This window comes from Camelina sativa, chromosome 11 (genome assembly GCF_000633955.1).
Source record: "Camelina sativa cultivar DH55 chromosome 11, Cs, whole genome shotgun sequence".
Lineage (NCBI taxonomy): Eukaryota > Viridiplantae > Streptophyta > Magnoliopsida > Brassicales > Brassicaceae > Camelina > Camelina sativa.
The window spans coordinates 45,145,072-45,164,727 of NC_025695.1; the positions used below are offsets into that span (position 1 = coordinate 45,145,072).

A 19,656-nucleotide genomic window follows, 5' to 3' on the forward strand; every position below is an offset into this window, starting at 1 on the left:
TATATATATATATATATATATATATATATATATATATATATATATTCATGTCCCACAAAAGCTTCATACGAAAAGAAAAATACAGTATTACAGAGCCTTTAATTTAGTCTAGTTGAAATGGCGAAAAGAAAAGTATTCTTTTGCCTCTTCTCAAGTCTCCTCGTCTTGTTTCTGAGGTCAGTCTCCGCAGAGGATGATCATGAAGATAAACAGGTATATTAATATTTGTTATAAAAACAAATCATTACAATTTAATTATTATTATGATCCTCTAATTATTTCTCACTATGAGTCCAATATCATGTTCTATCGTACATGATAATAATCAATATATAAAGGTATATATCGTATACTTGGGAGCACTTCCGTCTCGAGAGGATTACACACCAATGTCCGATCACATGAGTATTCTTCAAGAAGTCACCGGACAGAGGTCTTATTAATTTATTTTTCCCGTCTTAATTATAGAGATAGAGATAGCTGTTTGGTAATCTGGATAGAGATAAATCGTCTCATGGTTTTTAATTATATTTCAGTTCGATCGAGAATCGCTTGGTGAGAAGCTACAAAAGGAGTTTCAATGGGTTTGCAGCAAGACTCACGGAATCCGAACGAAACATATTAGCCGGTGAGTTTCATATATATCGAGTTTTGGGGCTGATTAATAATCTCTATATCCATGTTTTATTCAGTGAAACCGTGTTTTTTTGTTCTTCTTGCAAAAAATACTTATGTGCTTTATCCATGTTATGTAATATTAATTCTTAGGAATGGGGAGAGTTGTGTCGGTGTTCCCAAGCAGAAAACTGAAACTCCAAACAACGTCTTCTTGGAACTTCATGGGTCTCAAGGAAGGCAGGAAGACTAGGCGAAACCCTAGCATTGAGAGCGATACCATTATCGGAGTCATCGACTCTGGAATCTATCCCGAATCGGAGTCATCGACTATGAATTCGCTTAACGAGAAGCAGTCTTTCACGGTGACTGGTATCAGGTATCGACCTGGACTCAAAACTGCCTTCCTCTGCAAGTCTATTTTGGTCTGATGGGACGCATAATGTGAAAAGGCCCTATTGTTGTTTATACTGGTGACTTCCCATCATTACCACCATAGTCATCATAAACCATTATTTTTTTTGTTTTAATCATTCTATATTTTGATTATATTTTAATTTGTGTTGATGTCTTAGGACGTCGAATAAAATAATTCAACTGTCGTCGTTTTCGTCGGACATTTTCCTTTTATAACCCTACAACTTACGAGAGCTTATATGGACAACTATGATAATACATGTAAAATATTTGATTAGAATAAGAGATAGATGAAATAAATTAGGAATTTTTATCCCAAACAGCCACCAAAACTTTTTTTTTTCTGTCTTGTATAGCCTTTAAGACGTTTTCATTAGACTGATGTATCAGTATTGTCCGAGTCAAGTTTATAAGCTAGGATTGGACGATTGGTGTTAAAAAAAAAAAAAAATTGGAGAAAACAGTTGCTCTGGTAGGGGACTCTTTCTTTCATTCTTTGGACTTAAAGGGTCTTTTAAAAGAAAAACATAACACATGTCATGAATTGCTTAAATGGTCTTTAAAACATAGCACATTTCATAAATTGAAAAAAAACTGTCACATAATGAAGAGGGAATTAAACTTTACATTCAACTCTTCTCGACAAAAAAAAAAATAGTAGTCAACTCTTGCATACTTTTTTGCTTCGAATTCATGGAAAACTTTAAAGTGCCATTCCCTAATTAAAGACGACTCGAAAATTGTTTTGGATTGTCAATGATACATTTCTTGGTACGATGTAATTACTTGTTGTATGCGATAGTAGTTATTTCATTTGTTATTTGTGGAAATGATACATTTCTTGGTACGATGGTGCAATAATGAATTTCTCTTTTTCTCTCCAACCTTTTCTTTTTTCTTTTCTCATAATTAATATTACCTTTTAAAGCAAACCTTCTTAAACATGGACCTGTTCAAAAATCAGAAAAACATTAAATCGCAAAACTGTATGTTTTGGTGAATCGAACCATTAATTTAGAATTTAGCTCATAGTTGTATCTCTTCGTCTTGATATGGACTCGGAATTCCAAAAATTACCTTAAAAATAAATTTGAAAAACTTACACTCATACAATATTAAAATTGCCGAAGTTTTTTGATACCCTTGATGACCTACTAAAATTGACTAAAGTTTTTTCATTTTATAAACCCTACAAATTACAAGACCTTATATGGACAACTAAGATCAGAGCCGACCTGACCTAAAACTGGTAAAGCAGCTGCTTTAGGCATCATCATTATATTAGGGCATCGATTAAATAAAATTGTGTGTAGTCTAATGGTTGAGGGTTTGTAGAAGGCTCCATTTTGGCTACAGATGTAACAGGGTTCGAACCATGTGAAAGCGTTAATATGTTTTTCATTTAAGTAACGTTTTGGTTAAAGAGGCTTCAGTTTTCCTTTTGCTTTAGCCTTTGGCCCTTTAGGCAACAAAAGCGGCCGGCCCTCACTAAGATAATCAATACTCCCTCCGTTTCAAAATATAAGATGTTTTAGAAAAGTTTTTTGTTTCATAATATAGGATGTTTTCAAGTTTCTATATATGCAACTTTTAGATTAGTTTAGTATTTTATATTATGCAGTATTGTTTTTGATTGGTTGAACTTATTAAAAGTAAAGACTTCTTAATTTACGTGCTTTAGTTAAAACATCCTATATTTTGAAACGGAGGGAGTATATGTAAAATATTTGATTAGAATTTGAGAGATCGATAGATTATTGATAACTAATTAATTATGAATTTTTACCCCAAAAAGCAACCAAAACTGATTCTTTTTTGTCTTGTATAGCCTTTCTCACGTTTTCATTAGACTGATTGGTAAGTATTGTACTAGTCAAGTTTGTAAGCTAGGAGCCTAGGATTGGTGTTCAAAAAAGAAAAAGATTGGGGAAAACAGTTACTAACTCCCGGAAAGCTAGAAAATTACCGTTATTTTGGCAGCGGGACTCTTTTCTTTGGACTTAAAGGGTTTTTAAAACATAATACTTGTCATGAATTGAAAAAAATTGTCACATTATGAAGAGGGAAACTTTACCGTATAGTCAGAGCCGGCGTGGAGATAAACTAGGCTACAAACGGGGGAGAAAAATGGGCCTCATAATTTTTGTTTTTAGTATACTTTTCTTCTTAATAAAACAACTGATTAACACCATAGCAAGATTCAAACTGGAGGTTACAGACTCAACGTGGACGTGTTAAACCACTAGACCACAAGATCTTTCTTGGAAAGTCGGCCGAAAATAGCTAATATTATTAGCGGCTGCAAGCATGTGCTTTGCTTGCTTGGCCTTGTGGCCGGCTCGGCGTATAGTTTAGACTCTTCTTGGAAAAAAAAAGAAGAAGAGAAGTTTAGTCAACTCTTGCATAATTTTGCTTCGAATTCATCAATTTCAATAGACCTGGGCATTCGGTTAACCATTCTGTTCGGTTTCGATTAGTTTGGATATAGGAATATAATAACCATTTGGATATTTTAGAAATTTCGGTTCAGTTCGGTTTGGTTTCTTTCGGTTCGGTTAGATGAAGAGATAACTATAACTAACATAAATTATATTGAAATTAACCAAATAAACCTAATATAACCAAAATTAACCAAATATAACCAAAATTAACCGAAATTAACCAAAAATACATTACAAAAATATAAAAACGGGGAAAAATATTGATCTGATTTTACAAAATAGTATTTAACTTTGTAAATTCAAAATAATAACTTTTAAATATATTGATTATTTAAAGTATTTAATTGTTTTGAATGTAGAAATAATTAATATTTTAAGTTTATTTTATAGTTTTACCTAATATTAAGTATATTATTTTGAGTATATTCTAGGTTTTTGGATATTTTGGTTAACCATCTAATTGTCAGTTCGGTTTGGTTTCGGTTAGTTTGAACATAAAATTTTACTAACCATTCGGTTATTGGAGGAACTTCGGTTCAGTTTCGGTTTGATTTTTTTTGTTCGGTTCGGTTCGGTCGGTTATTTGGTTACCGATTACTTTGCCCATCCCTAAATTTCAGTATTTGGAAAATATGAAACATACAAACTTATATACTAATGTTTATACACATATGTATGCATATATATCTCATATCTGAATGAAGAATTATGCGTACATATGATATAAATCTTTGTTAATTTTCTATATTCTTTGTTAGTTTCGACTTTCGAATCCGAGAAGTTTCTCGTCTTTCTTAGGCGAATTGATTTTAGTGGACTGAACAAACTTACCTCAGAAGGAATAAACAATCAAAATGCCTAACATAAGGTGCTGTTTGCAAAGTTTACTTGATAGCAGATGAGCATTTAAATTTTAGAACATGTCGAGGGGTAAAGAATTTTTGGGGCGGGTAAAACTTCTGCCGTTGCCTAACCTTACACATCACATGGTTCATTATATCAACTAAAGACAAAATCAGAGGACATTTTTAATTTGACACGGTGCATGGTATGATTTCACCTATATAAAGATCTTTTCATGTTCATCATAAGTCATAACATAACTCAAAACTAGAGTAATTTTAATCGTTTTTTTTTTGTTTTTAAATGGCGAAAGTAGCAGCTACTTCATCTTGCCTTCTCTCATGTCTCCTTGTCCTGTTCTTGAGTTCAGTCTCAGCAGTCACGGATGAAGATAAAAAGGTATTATTATCCTCGATGATTCACAACATTATTAATTGATTCATTTTGTTGATCTCTTGCTAATCTCTCCATATACGATCATCCGTTATAAATTATGATGATGATGGTGATATAGGTGTATATCGTCTACATGGGTTCACTCCCTTCTCGAGCGGACTACTCACCAATTGCGCATCACATGAGTATTCTTCAAGAGGTCACCGGGGAAAGGTGTGGATTTGATTAATTTATTTCTTTTCAGTATGGTTAATTTTATAAGTTTAAGTACTTTTACAGAGATTTTTAATACGTGGTATATATATATTATTTAAATTCTAGTTCGATCCAAGGACGTCTGGTGAGAAGCTACCAGAGAAGTTTCAACGGTTTCGCGGCCAGGCTCACTGAGTCAGAGCGGGAGCGAGTAGCCGGTGAGTTGTTCTTCGATCAAGCACACATATATAAATGATTCAAAAGGTTAAAGAAACTTAACCCGTTTGTGTTGCTCTTAGATATGGAGGGAGTTGTCTCTGTGTTCCCAAACAAAAAGTTACAACTCCATACAACGACGTCTTGGGACTTCATGGGGTTAAAGGAAGGGACAAGGACAAAGAGGAACCCTACAGTGGAAAGTGACACCATTATCGGAGTTCTCGACAGTGGGATTACACCGGAATCTCAGAGCTTTTCGGACGAAGGCTTTGGTCCTCCTCCTGAGAAATGGAAAGGTGTTTGTTCCGGTGGCAAGAACTTCACATGCAACAAGTGATAACTGATATTTCTCTCTTTAACATTAGTTTGGAAAATGAAAGTTTTAATGTTATTGATCTGTTTATAAATATTTCAGCAAGTTGATTGGGGCAAGAGACTATACAAGCGAAGGCGCTAGGGACACGGATGGCGATGGTACACACACGTCGTCCACGGCAGCTGGAAACGCAGTTGTGGACACAAGCTTCTTTGGAATCGGCAACGGAACCGTTAGAGGTGGCGTTCCAGCCTCAAGAATCGCCGCATACAAAGTCTGCAACGAGTCAGGGTGTTACCCGGATGCTCTATTGGATGCGTTTGGTGACGCGATTGCTGACGGTGTAGACCTCTTCAGCATCTCTATTGGGGGGGATGAAACTGCGTCCATGTTTGAATTTGACTCAATTGCGATTGGGGCTTTTCACGCTATGGCCAAAGGGATTCTCACTGTGAATTCTGGGGGTAACAGCGGTCCAAACCCGACCTCAGTGTCGAGTGTAGCGCCATGGATCTTGACCGTTGCAGCCAGTACCACGAATCGTGGGTTTGTCACCAAAGTGGTTCTCGGAAACGGCAAGACACTTGTCGTAAGTATCAAGTAACACTTTTCTATAGTATTCTTCTTTGTCCCTCTTTTTTTACCAATGATTCCTCTGTTCCGTAACAGGGGAAGTCAGTGAACTCTTTCGATATGAAAGGAAAGAACTACCCTCTTGTGTACGGAAAACCTGCGGCTTCCTCTACCTGCGACGCAGCAGCCGCAGAGTACTTTCCTCCCTACGAGACATAATCTTAATTGTATTCTTAATCAAATTTCTAATGTAATGAGATCAATCCATTTTCAGGCTTTGTAAGGAAGCCTGTCTAGACAAATCCCGTGTGAATGGGAAGATCTTAGTGTGTGGTGGTCGAGATGGTTTGAAGATAGCTGAATCAGTTGGAGCCTCTGGAATCATTTTTAGAAACCCTAGACCTGACGTCGCCCACGTCCACCCTTTGCTTGCATCTGGTTTACTAACAGAAGACTTTGAGTCTCTCGTCACTTACCTTGAGTCCACAAAGTAAACGATTCATCTTCTCTACGTTTTATACATATTCTCCATCTTTATACTGAAATTTATGTGTTTGTTTTCTCAGTTCTCCACAAGCAACTATTCTAAAAACTGAAACCATCTTCAATCGAACATCCCCTGTTATTGCTTCCTTCTCTTCTCGCGGTCCCAACACCATTGCTGTTGATATTCTCAAGGTAAAAATAAACAAACCATTAATGATCTCAGTTCTGTTTTTTCTCTGGTCTGAGAGAAAATGGTGGATGACTTGCAGCCGGATATAACAGCGCCGGGAGTGGAGATCCTCGCTGCATATTCACCTGATGGTGCACCGTCTAAAAATGACGCCAGACATGTGAAGTACTCTGTTCTCTCCGGAACTTCAATGTCTTGTCCACACGTTGCAGGCGTGGCTGCGTATGTCAAAACGTTTAACCCTAAGTGGTCTCCTTCCATGATTCAATCTGCTATCATGACAACTGGTAAGAGAAAATTGTACATCCAATTTATACTTGCTTGTCCCACAAGTAACCTTTGTTGAAACTGTTTTTGTTCTCTATTAACTAATCTTTGCAGCTTGGCCGGTAAATGCTACTGGAACTGGCATCGCATCGACTGAGTTTGCTTATGGAGCTGGACATGTCGACCCGATAGCTGCTGTAAATCCTGGACTCGTCTATGAATTGGACAAAGCAGACCACATCGCGTTTCTCTGCGGTATGAACTATACTTCGGAAGACCTGAAAGTCATCTGCGGCGAAACCGTCACTTGCTCAGAAGAAAAGGAATTCTTACCAAGAAACCTCAACTATCCTTCAATGTCGGCCAAATTGTCGGGATCTGATAGCAACTTCACTGTTACTTTCAACAGAACTTTGACTAACGTCGGTACACCAAGTTCTACCTACACATCAAAGGTAGTAGCGGGTCACGGATCTGAACTCAGCATCAAGGTCACGCCTAGTGTTCTGTCTTTTAAGACAGTGAATGAGAAGCAATCTTTTGAGGTCACTGTTACAGGCAACGATGTCGACTCTGAAGTGCCTTCGTCTGCAAATCTAATCTGGTCTGACGGTATTCATAACGTGAGAAGTCCCATCGTTGTTTACAGTTACACTAATGACGAGTACTGATGAGTCATCATCATCACAAATAAATAATGTTTATTGTTGTTATAGTGTTTCTTCATTCTATGTTTTATTGCTCTATTATGTCTCGGCTTCCTATATGTATGTTGATGTCTTGGGATATGCATATTAAATAAATAAATCTTTATTGTTGTTGTTCTAATCGAATTCTTCCGTCAGCCCTTTGCCACTGTCTGCTCTATTTGACTCTCTTTTCTCTTACATTAACTCCACAAAGTAACCAAGGATCATCTCTTTGTTTCCTACTCTTTACATATGCTCGAGATTCTTTATTCTTGATATCCCGCTATCTTTATGTTTGTTTCTCAGGTTACCGCAAGCGACTGTTCTAAAAACTGAAATAACCTTTAATCAGACAGCTCCTAAAGTTGCTTCTTTCTCTTCACGTGGTCCAAACACCATCTCTGTTGATCTTCTCAAGGTACAATATTATATAGGAAATACTTAAATGATAGTGCTTCTCTTTTTGCCTAGTCTGATAGACAATTAATGGTAAACAAATTTCAGCCAGATGTAACAGAACCAGGAGTGGAGATCCTCGCTGCTTATTCCCTTGATGCTTCACCGTCTCAAAGCCAGACTGACACCAGGCGTATGAGATACTCGGTTATGTTTGGAACTTCGATGTCTTGTCCCCACGTTGCAGGTGTGGCTGCGTACGTCAAGACGTTTAATCCTAAATGGTCTCCTTCCATGATCCACTCTGCTATCATGACAACCGGTAGGCCAATTTCTATCCAGCTTATACCGTGTAAACTTACTTTCGTGTCCCACAAGAGACCTAAAACAATATACTTTACGCCCCATGGAACCCAAGAAATGCTTTCTTCTCCTGCAAGAAACCGGTGACTTATATTAGTCTCTGTTTTGTTTTCGTGATTCACAGCTTGGCCAATGAATGCTACTGGAACTGACTTTGCATCAGCAGAGTTTGCTTATGGAGCTGGCCATGTCGACAGTCGACCCAATAGAACGTGATTCACAACCATTAAACGTAACTTTTCAGAGAACTGTCACTGACGTTGGCACGCAAAACTCTACATACAAAGCAAAGGTAGTCACAAGTCCTGGTTCTAAACTCTGCATCAAGGTTTTGCCGCCTGTTTTGTCTATGACGTCAATGAATGAGAAGCAGTCTTTCATAGTGACTATTTCAGGCGATAGTATCGGAACAGAACAACCTGTGTCTGCAAATCTAATATGGGTTTGATGGCACTCATTATGTAAGAAGCCCCATGTAGTTGTTTATGCTATGAGCTAAACGAGGCCAGCATTAATTAGTTGTCACCATATATCTTAATTAACCGATTTTTGCCTTCTGGATTACTAGTAAATTAAATGTAATATAAGCCCAAGGGTCTGATCAACATGGAGACCATAAATTTTGGAAAATCAAATGCAAACGTATGAGAATCTATCTCCTATCTGAAATGGACAACAATTCTCAGGCATTCCATGCTTATATTATAGGGATAAGTTGCAAAATAGCCAGTTATTTTGTGATGTTTTTGAAATATATGCAACTCCAATAATTTTGAAAATACATACTACTATGCAGCATGCATGAGATATAGTTTGGAGTTTAATTTATTCCCCCGAATGGAATCTCTCTTCCCAACGTGTAAAGTTTGTAAACTACGTGGTTTCACGTGTTCTTTCACAATGTTTAGTTTCTTTTCTTTTTTTTTACGAGCTTTGTTTCTTTTTGACATTTTCGTTCTGTCATATAGGTTTTAATCTGGGCAAATCTAGTTAGGTCGTGCACTAAAATTTTATATACATGTAAGAATTTTTTTAAGACAAAACATTTTTATCATATTTTTATTTAAGGTTTGAAATTATTTTTTCCGTATATTTTTCTGATCTTTTTTTTTTGTTTGGTTAAAGTCTTAAAAGTGAAAAATTAGTGATCGATTTGTGAGCCTTGAAGATAAAGAAGAAACAAAAAAAAAACAGTAGACTTCAGCAAGTTGGCAATTTATGTGGACCTCATCTTCTCGTCTCTGATCAAAAGTTCTTTTCCTAAAAAATTAATTACAGATATAAAGTTATATATTATTTAACCAATATTATAGTATATTTAGCTTGGCATATTACTTTTTATCAATTAAAAAAGATAAAGGGGAACTATTTCAGATATAAAGTCATATATTATTTAACTAACCAATATAATAATATATTTATTTTGGTATATTACTTTTTTTGATCAATTGAAAAAACTAAAGGCTAACTATTTCAGATCTAGAAAAGGGATCCGATTTAAAGAAGCTTAACTTCGTCTTCTTCTGTTCTCTTTTTCACTTTAGCTCTACGTGACCAAGAAAGGTCAGCAACTTATACTCTGACAACCTTTATGTTAAATGACCGGAGATCCGGTGGCGAACGTTCAAGTACTCTTCCAAGAATCTCACTGTTTGTGTCACTATCCGGTTGGCAAAAGCTACCTCCTTGTGGATTGTTTGGTAAACAACTAATTGAGAATCAAAATTGGCAGCAAACAAAAAAAACTTGGTAAAAAAATAGTAATTACGTTATGTAATTTTGGTAAGCGTCAGAGAAACAGATTGTACCTACGTTTTGGATATGGTTGTCGGAGACTTAAACCTTTGTCGTTAACTCTATACTTCGTTAACCTGGATTGTCGATATATCACCGCTAAATACGTAAGAATCAAGCAGTCTTAAAGAAGAAGAAGGTTTGAATATATACATTGAGTGGCTAGCTATATATAACTTCCATGCGGACCATCTGTAACATCCATTCAACATATCATCTAATATATACATTAGAATTGACACGCTCCAACCATGTATGTTCTCTCTATCTTTGCATGTTCATCATCATGGTTATAAAATATTTATAGTAATTTTAATCCATTTAATTAACACAAATGGCGAATCTAACAGGTTCCTCTAGCAAATGTGTTATATTTATTATTTTTAACAAATGCGCTACAAATTTCTTAGCATATTTATAACAAAATCTCTTTGCAATATATTATTGTTGTTTGCTTTTGGCATCGACGTTGTTTCATGCATGGACCAACTAGAATATTAAATATATAAAAGGAATAAGCATCTAATCAGCTTTAAAGTACTCCCAATAATAATCAAATACTCCATTAAATAGGCCAATTATTCACCACTCACTAACTTAAAAAAAATGTTTAAATCGGATTCCCACGTCTCCCAAATCCTTGTGACCGGGGTGTACGTACCCATTTAAAACGATTTTAAGTAGATTAGATTAAAATTAGATTAAAATTATAGTAATTGCATTAAACAATTAAAGACACAAATTTAGAGAAAATAAATTAAATTTTATTAAGTTGTCACGGACAGATTTTTAGTACATATATACAAGCGGAGAGGTCAAACAGAATCTCCATTATAAAAAGTTATATCTTCATAAAAAAATTAAAATTGATATTAATTGGGGTCTACCTCAAAAAAAAAGTACATATATTAAAACGTATAATTTTAAAAACATTTATAAATACATAAAAATATGCCTTAATTATTTTAAATATATATCTATATAACACTAAATATGGGGTTCAAATATTTTCTTCCAAATTAATAGGGTAAAGTTAATCGAAAGTTCCAAAATAATACACGCAAAATCGTATGTCGTAGCTAGTTTCAAGACTTTCAAGTGTTACCGATTTGTTCATAGTTGGTATGAGTATGACGTGGAATATCAAAACTCGTTAATGAGAAAACCGAATGTTGATGGGAGAACTTCAATTTCATGTCGTGGAATTATTCATCATAATTAGTTAATTACATATGTTACCTATATAGTAATATACTTATATACTTATATCTGTTGGATTAATTATCATATGTAATTGAATTATATTAAAATATATATGATGATTAGACACAAATATATAGATATATATATGATATTGTTTTTTATAATATATGCTTTAATTTTTGGGCTGCAAATCGTTTGAGACAACTCTGGACACGGTGCATGCATGATCTCCTATATAAAGAGACCTTTGCATGTACATCTTCATAGAAAACAAAAAGAAGTTACAGTAGTTTTACTACATTATATTATTAAAAATGGCTTATCTAGCAGGTTCCTCTTGCCTCCTCTCATGTCTCCTTGTTTTGTTCTTAATTTCAGTCTCAGCAGTCACTGATGAAGATAAACAGGTATTTATAAACGATTATGTATATTATAATTAGTTTATTATGATAATCTCTTGTTTCTCCATATATACATATGACCATCCGTCAGCACCGGTACTCAATACTGCGTATCTGATTTGGCTGCGTAGACATATGTTTCATTTTAATAAATAACCTTGATCCACTTTAGCGGCTGAACATAAACCCTAATCCTAAACGAAGAAGATGATGACGTGGTCTGCAATTATACACGTGACTAACTTAATTAGTCCTAAATGGAATCCTAATTATATTTTACTTCTGAAAATCAAATGGACTTCTAATTTGCACAATAAGTGTCTTTTTTTGTGTGCTTATATATAAACGGTTTCTTTAAACGATTTCAATATTTTTATTCACTAAATAATAGCACATCTTTTGCTTAATATAAACAATACGTAGCAAAATAAAATGAAAAAACAAAAATCTATAAACTTTTTAGCTTATATTCAATATAACATACAGTTTTTTTTTTAAATCAATATAAGAATTTTTTTTTTGATCAAATCAATATAAGTATATACCATAGAAAATGTTTCTTAGAATTTCGTGTTAATATAGCAAAAAAATTAACTTGATTGTTCCATCGTACGTTTTCGACATTGACATTGTATATATGTAATATTATATTATAGGATTAGGATTTTATATAACCATTTAAAAAAAAAAAACTTACTATAGTTTTGCCGTTGTACGTACATGAATACATGATGATAATGATGATGAGTTGATGATGATATATGTTCAATGAAGGTCTATATAGTCTACATGGGTTCACTTTCCTCTCGAGCGGACTATATGCCAACGTCCGATCACATGAATATTCTTCAAGAGATCACCGGAGAAAGGTGTGAATTTAATTAGTATGCTCTAACAATAATTAGTTCTTTAACTATTTGAAGTTTTAATAAGTGATATATTTTTTAGTTCGATGGAAGGACGTTTGGTGAGAAGTTACAAGAGGAGTTTCAACGGCTTCGCAGCCAGGCTCACTGAGTCAGAACGTATAAGAGTTGCCGGTGAGTGTTCTTTGACACAGAAATGTTGAAATCATTTTTAAGATTAAACAATCGAAGAAAGCCCGTTTGTGTTTTCCTTAGAAATGGAGGGAGTTGTGTCAGTGTTCCCAAACAAGATGTTACAACTCCAAACGACCACCTCTTGGGACTTCATGGGGTTAAAGGAAGGAAAAAGAACAAAGAGGAACCCTACCGTGGAAAGTGATACCATTATTGGAGTTATCGACAGTGGGATCACGCCGGAATCTCAGAGTTTTTCCGGCAAAGGCTTTGGTCCTCCTCCAAAAAAATGGAAAGGTGTTTGTTCGGGCGGCAAAAACTTCACCTGCAACAAGTATTTCTTAAACTTTTTTTTTCTTTTTCATAAAAGATTAGACTTTTGACGTAAAAGCTGTTGTTACAAAATAAAGAGTTCATATATATTGTTGATATGAGCGGTCAAAAAAATAAATTGTTGATATCATTTATAATCATTACAGCAAGTTGGTTGGGGCAAGAGACTACACAAGCGAAGGTCCTAGGGACATTTCAGGCCATGGTACACACACGGCTTCCACAGCGGCTGGAAATGCAGTCGTGGACACGAGTTTCTTTGGAATCGGCAATGGAACAGTAAGAGGTGGCGTTCCGGCCTCTAGAATCTCCGCTTACAAAGTCTGCACCGATACAGGGTGTAGCTCGGAAGCTCTTCTGGCTGCGTTCGATGACGCTATTGCTGACGGTGTGGATCTCATCACCATCTCTATTGGGTTTAAATTCGCGTCCATGTTCGAAGATGACCCAATCGCGATCGGAGCTTTTCACGCTATGGACAAAGGGATTCTCACTGTAAGTTCTGCGGGTAACAGCGGTCCAAATCCCAACACAGTCTCGCATGTAGCGCCATGGATCTTAACCGTTGCAGCCAGCACCACCAACCGTGGGTTTATCACCAAAGTTGTTCTTGGAAACGGCAAAACACTTGTCGTAAGTAACAAGTAACACTTGTCGTAAGTAACAAGTAACACTTTTTTTTACCAAGCTCCTCTGTTCCTTTTTCGTAACAGGGGAAGTCAGTGAATGCTTTCGATATGAAAGGAAAAAAGTACCCTCTAGTGTACGGTAAATCTGCAGCTTCCTCTGGTTGTTCCGCAAAAACCGCAGGGTTAATTTCTCTCTACAAAACATAGTCTTAATTGTGACGATGATAGTGTCGACTTAGTATTTTAAACAATGTAACGACCTCAATTTTGTTCTGTCAGGCTTTGCGCGCCATCGTGTCTAAACAAAAGTCGTGTGAAGGGAAAGATCTTAGTGTGTGATGGTCCGAGTGGTTTCAAGATAGCTAAATCAGTTGGAGCTATTGCAATCATTTCTAAAACCCCTAGACCAGACGTTGCATTCACTCACCATTTACCTGCCTCTGGTTTAAATGCAAAAGACATGAAGTCTCTCGTCTCTTACATTGAGTCCGAAGAGTAAACAATCATCTTCTCTATGCTCTTTAAATATGCTCCAGATTCTCCAAATTTATTTGTGTTTGTTTTCTCAGTTCTCCACGAGCGGCTGTTCTAAAAACGGAAACAATCTTTAATCAGACATCTCCTGTTATCGCTTCCTTCTCTTCTCGCGGTCCAAACACCATCGCTGTTGATATTCTCAAGGTAAAAACTATACAACATGTTTATGATCTCGGTCTGTTTTATATCTTCGGTCTCAGAGACAATTGTGGATGACTTGCAGCCGGATGTAACAGCACCAGGAGTGGAGATCCTTGCTGCATTTTCACCTGATGGTGAACCGTCCGAAGATGACACCAGACATGTGAAATACTCTGTTTTCTCTGGAACTTCAATGTCCTGTCCGCACGTTGCAGGTGTGGCTGCGTATGTCAAGACTTTTCACCCTAAATGGTCTCCTTCCATGATTCAATCTGCCATCATGACAACTGGTAAGCAATAACCGTATGCGATTTTTACTATCTTGTGCTACAAGTAACCGTTGTTGAGACTTTGTTATCTTAACTAATCTTTGCAGCTTGGGCCGTAAAGCCTAAGGGACGTGGCATCGCATCGACCGAGTTTTCTTATGGAGCTGGCCATGTCGACCCGATAGCCGCTTTAAATCCTGGACTTGTCTATGAATTGGAAAAAGCTGACCACATAGCCTTCCTCTGTGGCATGAACTACACTTCGAAGACCCTTAAAATCATCTCCGGTGATAACGTCAAGTGCTCCAAAAAAAACAAAATCTTGCCGAGAAACCTTAACTATCCTTCAATGTCGGCTAAATTGTCAGGATCCGCTAGAACCTTCACTGTGACTTTCAACAGAACGTTGACCAATGTCGGCACGCCAAACTCAACATATAAATCAAAGGTCGTCGCAGGTCACGGATCTAAGCTTAGCGTCAAGGTCACGCCTAGTGTTCTGTATTTTAAGACAGTGAACGAGAAGCAATCTTTTACGGTCACTGTTACAGGCAGGGACCTCGACTCGGAAATCCCTTCGTCCGCAAATCTAATTTGGTTTGATGGCACCCATAAAGTGAGAAGTCCCATTGTTGTTTACGAAATGGTTGTTGATGAGTCATGATTAATTCACACCATCGTCATCTCAAATAAATATTTATTTTCGTTGTAACGTTTCTTCATTTTATGTTTGAGTTGTTTTATTGCTCTATGATGTTTCAGCTTCTTATTGCTGATAAGAGAAATGTACAAGGTGCTTGATCGATGTCAGGTTTTTATTTTGTCGGATTTATCACATTATGGCTTTCCAAAGAGAGCAAATTAAAAACGTTATGGTTTTAGGAAAGTGACGCTAATGAGGAGAAATAATACACAAGTTTAATTTTAGTATCATAACTTCTCAATTAAAAAACTGTGCATGTGGTATATATATATGTACGTTATGAAGGCTTATATTTAAAGCAAACGCCAATGTATGAAAGACTCTCTGTTGGTTACGTTTTGTTTCTTCTATAAAAGACCACTCCCTTTGTATATCTCTACCAAACACAAAAAATAACAAACTTATCCCTAAAAACAAAACAAAAAAACAAAAAAACAAAAAAATGAATAAATTCGCGGTGTTCTTGTGTTTGTTTATGTTGTTGATGGTTACCTCCTCGCAAGCCAATCAAGGTGAAAGAAAGGTATGGTCGGGATACAATATATATAGAAATTATTGATTAATTTAGTTTGGTTCTAGGTTATAAATCGTAACTTATAACATAACAGCTTAAAATGGTAATTACGGGTGGATAATGCAGGTTTACATCGTTTACCAAGGAGCATTGCCGCCAAACAGCGACTACGACACTGTTATATGTCACCATTACTCATTGCTTCATAGTGTCCTCGGAGTAAGGTCAACAACTATTTGATACCTAGATCCCGGTTTAGAGCGAGAATTAATCTATATAATAATAACAATCCGAATAAATGCAACTAACAGTTGTGTTTTTCAATCATACCTTTTGGATATTTTCTGAAAAATCGTGATGGATCATTAAAACGGTTATTTATGAAAAGTTACAACTGTTCACTGTAAAATTGTGTTGATTGGAACATTCATATCTTTTGAAATCTATATATATTTGTCTGTTTGAACTGTTTTCATTTTTTTGCCATGACACAAAATCAACTAAAATTTTGAATCTCAACGGTTTATACATTTTTCTAAATTATTTTCTAGCATTCATTCTTTTAAAAGTCAAGAATTTCCTCTAATTCTTGATTTAACAAAAGATTTTTTGGAATGATGAATCTAATTTACAACTTTTAGTTAATTTTAAATATAAAAGTTTAATGAAAATACATAAAGTGTTTTTCCAAGATTTAGATGGATTACATAGTGAGTTTTTGAATTTGACTTTTCAATATATTTAAACCCAATCCGAAGAAATGCCACCAAAAGTTGTGTTTTTTCAATCGTACCTTTTGGATAATTTTTTTTTTAAATATGTAAAAAATTTAAATTGTATCTTTCACAAAAAGTTGTGATTGTTCATTGTAACGGTTTTTTTGTAAAGTTGCAACTGTTCATTGTAGAGTTGCGTTTATTTAAATATTCGTATCTTTTGAAATTTATTTGTTTGAAATGTTTTTATTTTTTTGCCATGGCACAAAATAACATAAAATTTTAATATCAACAATTTTTACAGCTTTCTAAATTATTCTCTAGCATTCATTCTTTTAAAAGTAAGGAAACTCTTCCAATTCTTGATTTAACAAAAGATTTTTTGAATGATGAATCTAATTTACAACTTTTAGTTAATTTTAAATATAAAAATTTAATGTCTATATATAATAGCAATCCGAATAAATGCCACCAAAAGTTGTGTTTTTCAACCGTACCTTTTATATTTTTTTTAAAAATCTGTAGAAAAATTAAATTGTGTGTTTTACAAAAAGCTGTGATTGTTCATTGTAACGGTTTTATTTTTTGAAAAGTTGCAACTGTTCACTGTAAAGTTGTGTTTATTCGAATATTCATATCTTTTGAAATCTCGATATATTTGTCTTTTTGAACTGTTTTCATTCTTTTGCCATGACACAAAATAATATAAAATTTCAATATCAACAGTTTTTACAGTTTTCTAAATAATTCTCTGGCATTCATTCTTTTAAAAGTAAAAATATTCCTCTAATTCTTGATTTAACAAAATATTTTTGGAATGACGAATCTAATTTACAACTTTTAGTTAATTTTAAATATAAAAATTTCATGAAAATACCTAGAGTTTTTTTTCAAGAGTTAGATAGATTATATAGTGAGTTTTTGAATTTGACTTCTCAATATGATAAGAAAAATGTCTTTTATTTAAAATCAGTTTATATGGGTTATAAGGTGAAATCAAGTGCAGACACAATATTTTCGATTTTTCGTAGCACCTTTTCATAACTTTTTTTTTTAAAATTCAAACGGTTGTATCAGTTCATGGTAAAATTATGTCTTTTCACTATATTTTATTTATATCTTTTCATCACAAATTTTCGGTCAAATAGGTTGTCTATTTATATAGTCATGTCTTTTGAAGTCTCTTTATATTTGTCTCTTCATCAGTAACTAACAATTTTGTTGAAACAAGTTTTCTATTTTATGTTGAATCTAAATAATTAAATATTAATATCTAATATTCAACGTGATTCTATAATCTAACTAAAATTTTAGAAATGATTATAGCGATAGAGAAATTTAATACAATTTAATATAGAATTTACAGTTGCGTCTATTTTTATCGTAAGTTTTTGCTAAAAAATAGTTTAATATTTAAAAATAAGAATAACAATCTGAATAAATACGAACAACAATTGCGACTTTGCTTCATATTTTTTTTGTAAGAAAATTGTTTTTATTCTTTTTTTTAAACTCAAACAGTTATCTTTTCATTTTAGAGTTATGTCTTTTCACTATATTTTATTCATATTTTTTCATTACAATTTTTCGTTCTAATAGGTGTGTCTATTTAAATAGTCATATCTTTTGAACTTTTTATATATTTGCCTTTTTATCAATAACTAACAAATCATTGTTCGTTGAAACAAATTTTCTGTTTTATGTTAAATCTAAATAATTTGAATATTAATATCTAATATTCAACGTTATTTTATAATCTAACTAAAATTTTAGAAATAATTATAGCAATATAGAAATTTAATTAAACTGAATATATAATTTTTGCGTTGCGTCTATTTATCGTATCTTTTCGTTAAAAACTAAATTAATATTCAAAATTTATATTATTTTGTTTTTAATTATAATTATTTAATAGAAAATTATATTTACTCATTAAAACCATTAGTTCAATATTTTCAGTTAGGATCACTTTGTCATAATGATTTTTCTAATTGTAGTTTTACCATAATTTTTCATAAAAAAATCTTATATTTATAATACTTTAAACAATATTTTTTTTGCAAAGTTGCGTCTATTCTACATAATATTTTTTGTTACAAGTTTTTTATTTTGATGGTTGTGTTTTTAGTAACAGTTTATGTTTAATTTATGTATTCAAACTATTTTATTACATTCAAATGATTTCATAAATGTATAATTTTAAGTTTTAAATTTTATTTACTTTTTTCTAAAATACTTCTCCTGTGACATCGCGGGGGGTCTAGTCCTAGTTACTACAATATATATTCATTATTCAAAGATGTACTACTCATCATAGTTTATGTTTGCTTTAAAAAAACTAATTACTTGATGTGTATATTTTATTAATCAGTTACGACCCGAGCCTAATTGTCAGACACTACGCGAGGAGCATTAATGGATTCGCCGCGTTGCTCACTGAGGAGGAAAGCAAGAAGCTTTCAGGTAAAAATTTCGAAACTTTATATTTTTTTTACACTTGCGATATCATCAAAGAGAGGATTCACCCACATATATGTATGGCTATGTTCCAAAATAATTTTGATTTTTACTTTACAGAACGTAGTTGATTAACCTAAAAATTGAAAAGGATATGTATCAGTCTTTAGAGTTTAGAGTACAAGTTTTAATATGTGACTTTTATTAGTCTTTAGAGTAAAATTTATTAAAGTAATGGTTATCCTTTTGTTTTTGGTTCCTCTCTACTTGAAATTGTATTATAGCGATGCCCAAAGTTGTTTCGGTATTCCCGAACCGGAAGCTAATACTCCGCAAGGACATGGACGTGGACAGTGTCATTGACTTGGGACTCAAGACTCAACAAAATTTGGCTCCGTTGTGACCATTCACTTTTGATTTTTTGTACTAATCATATGCATAATTATGAAATATAACATCCTAATTTAACAGGACCCTCCTATAAACGCAAAAAAAAAAAAAAAAAAAAAAAAA

General features: G+C 34.0%; 3 protein-coding genes across 3 annotated transcripts; all 3 read left to right on the top strand.

The window, feature by feature from the left end:
• Positions 75-1,157, top strand: LOC104726501 (subtilisin-like protease SBT4.4). Its single transcript, XM_010445368.1, has 4 exons — positions 75-213; positions 339-433; positions 537-628; positions 769-1,157. Exons 1-4 carry the CDS (start codon positions 118-120, stop codon positions 1,044-1,046), a joined length of 561 nt encoding a protein of 186 aa, XP_010443670.1. The 5' UTR covers positions 75-117; the 3' UTR covers positions 1,047-1,157.
• Positions 4,595-7,781, top strand: LOC104726500 (subtilisin-like protease SBT4.13). The gene is made up of 10 exons (XM_010445367.2): positions 4,595-4,715; positions 4,831-4,925; positions 5,034-5,125; positions 5,207-5,459; positions 5,542-6,031; positions 6,112-6,209; positions 6,290-6,505; positions 6,582-6,693; positions 6,771-6,978; positions 7,073-7,781. Exons 1-10 carry the CDS (start codon positions 4,620-4,622, stop codon positions 7,627-7,629), a joined length of 2,217 nt encoding a protein of 738 aa, XP_010443669.1. The 5' UTR covers positions 4,595-4,619; the 3' UTR covers positions 7,630-7,781.
• On the top strand, positions 11,718-15,563 carry LOC104726498 (subtilisin-like protease SBT4.12). The gene is made up of 10 exons (XM_010445365.2): positions 11,718-11,810; positions 12,579-12,673; positions 12,753-12,844; positions 12,926-13,178; positions 13,324-13,810; positions 13,891-13,988; positions 14,086-14,301; positions 14,376-14,487; positions 14,567-14,774; positions 14,861-15,563. Exons 1-10 carry the CDS (start codon positions 11,718-11,720, stop codon positions 15,415-15,417), a joined length of 2,211 nt encoding a protein of 736 aa, XP_010443667.1. The 3' UTR covers positions 15,418-15,563.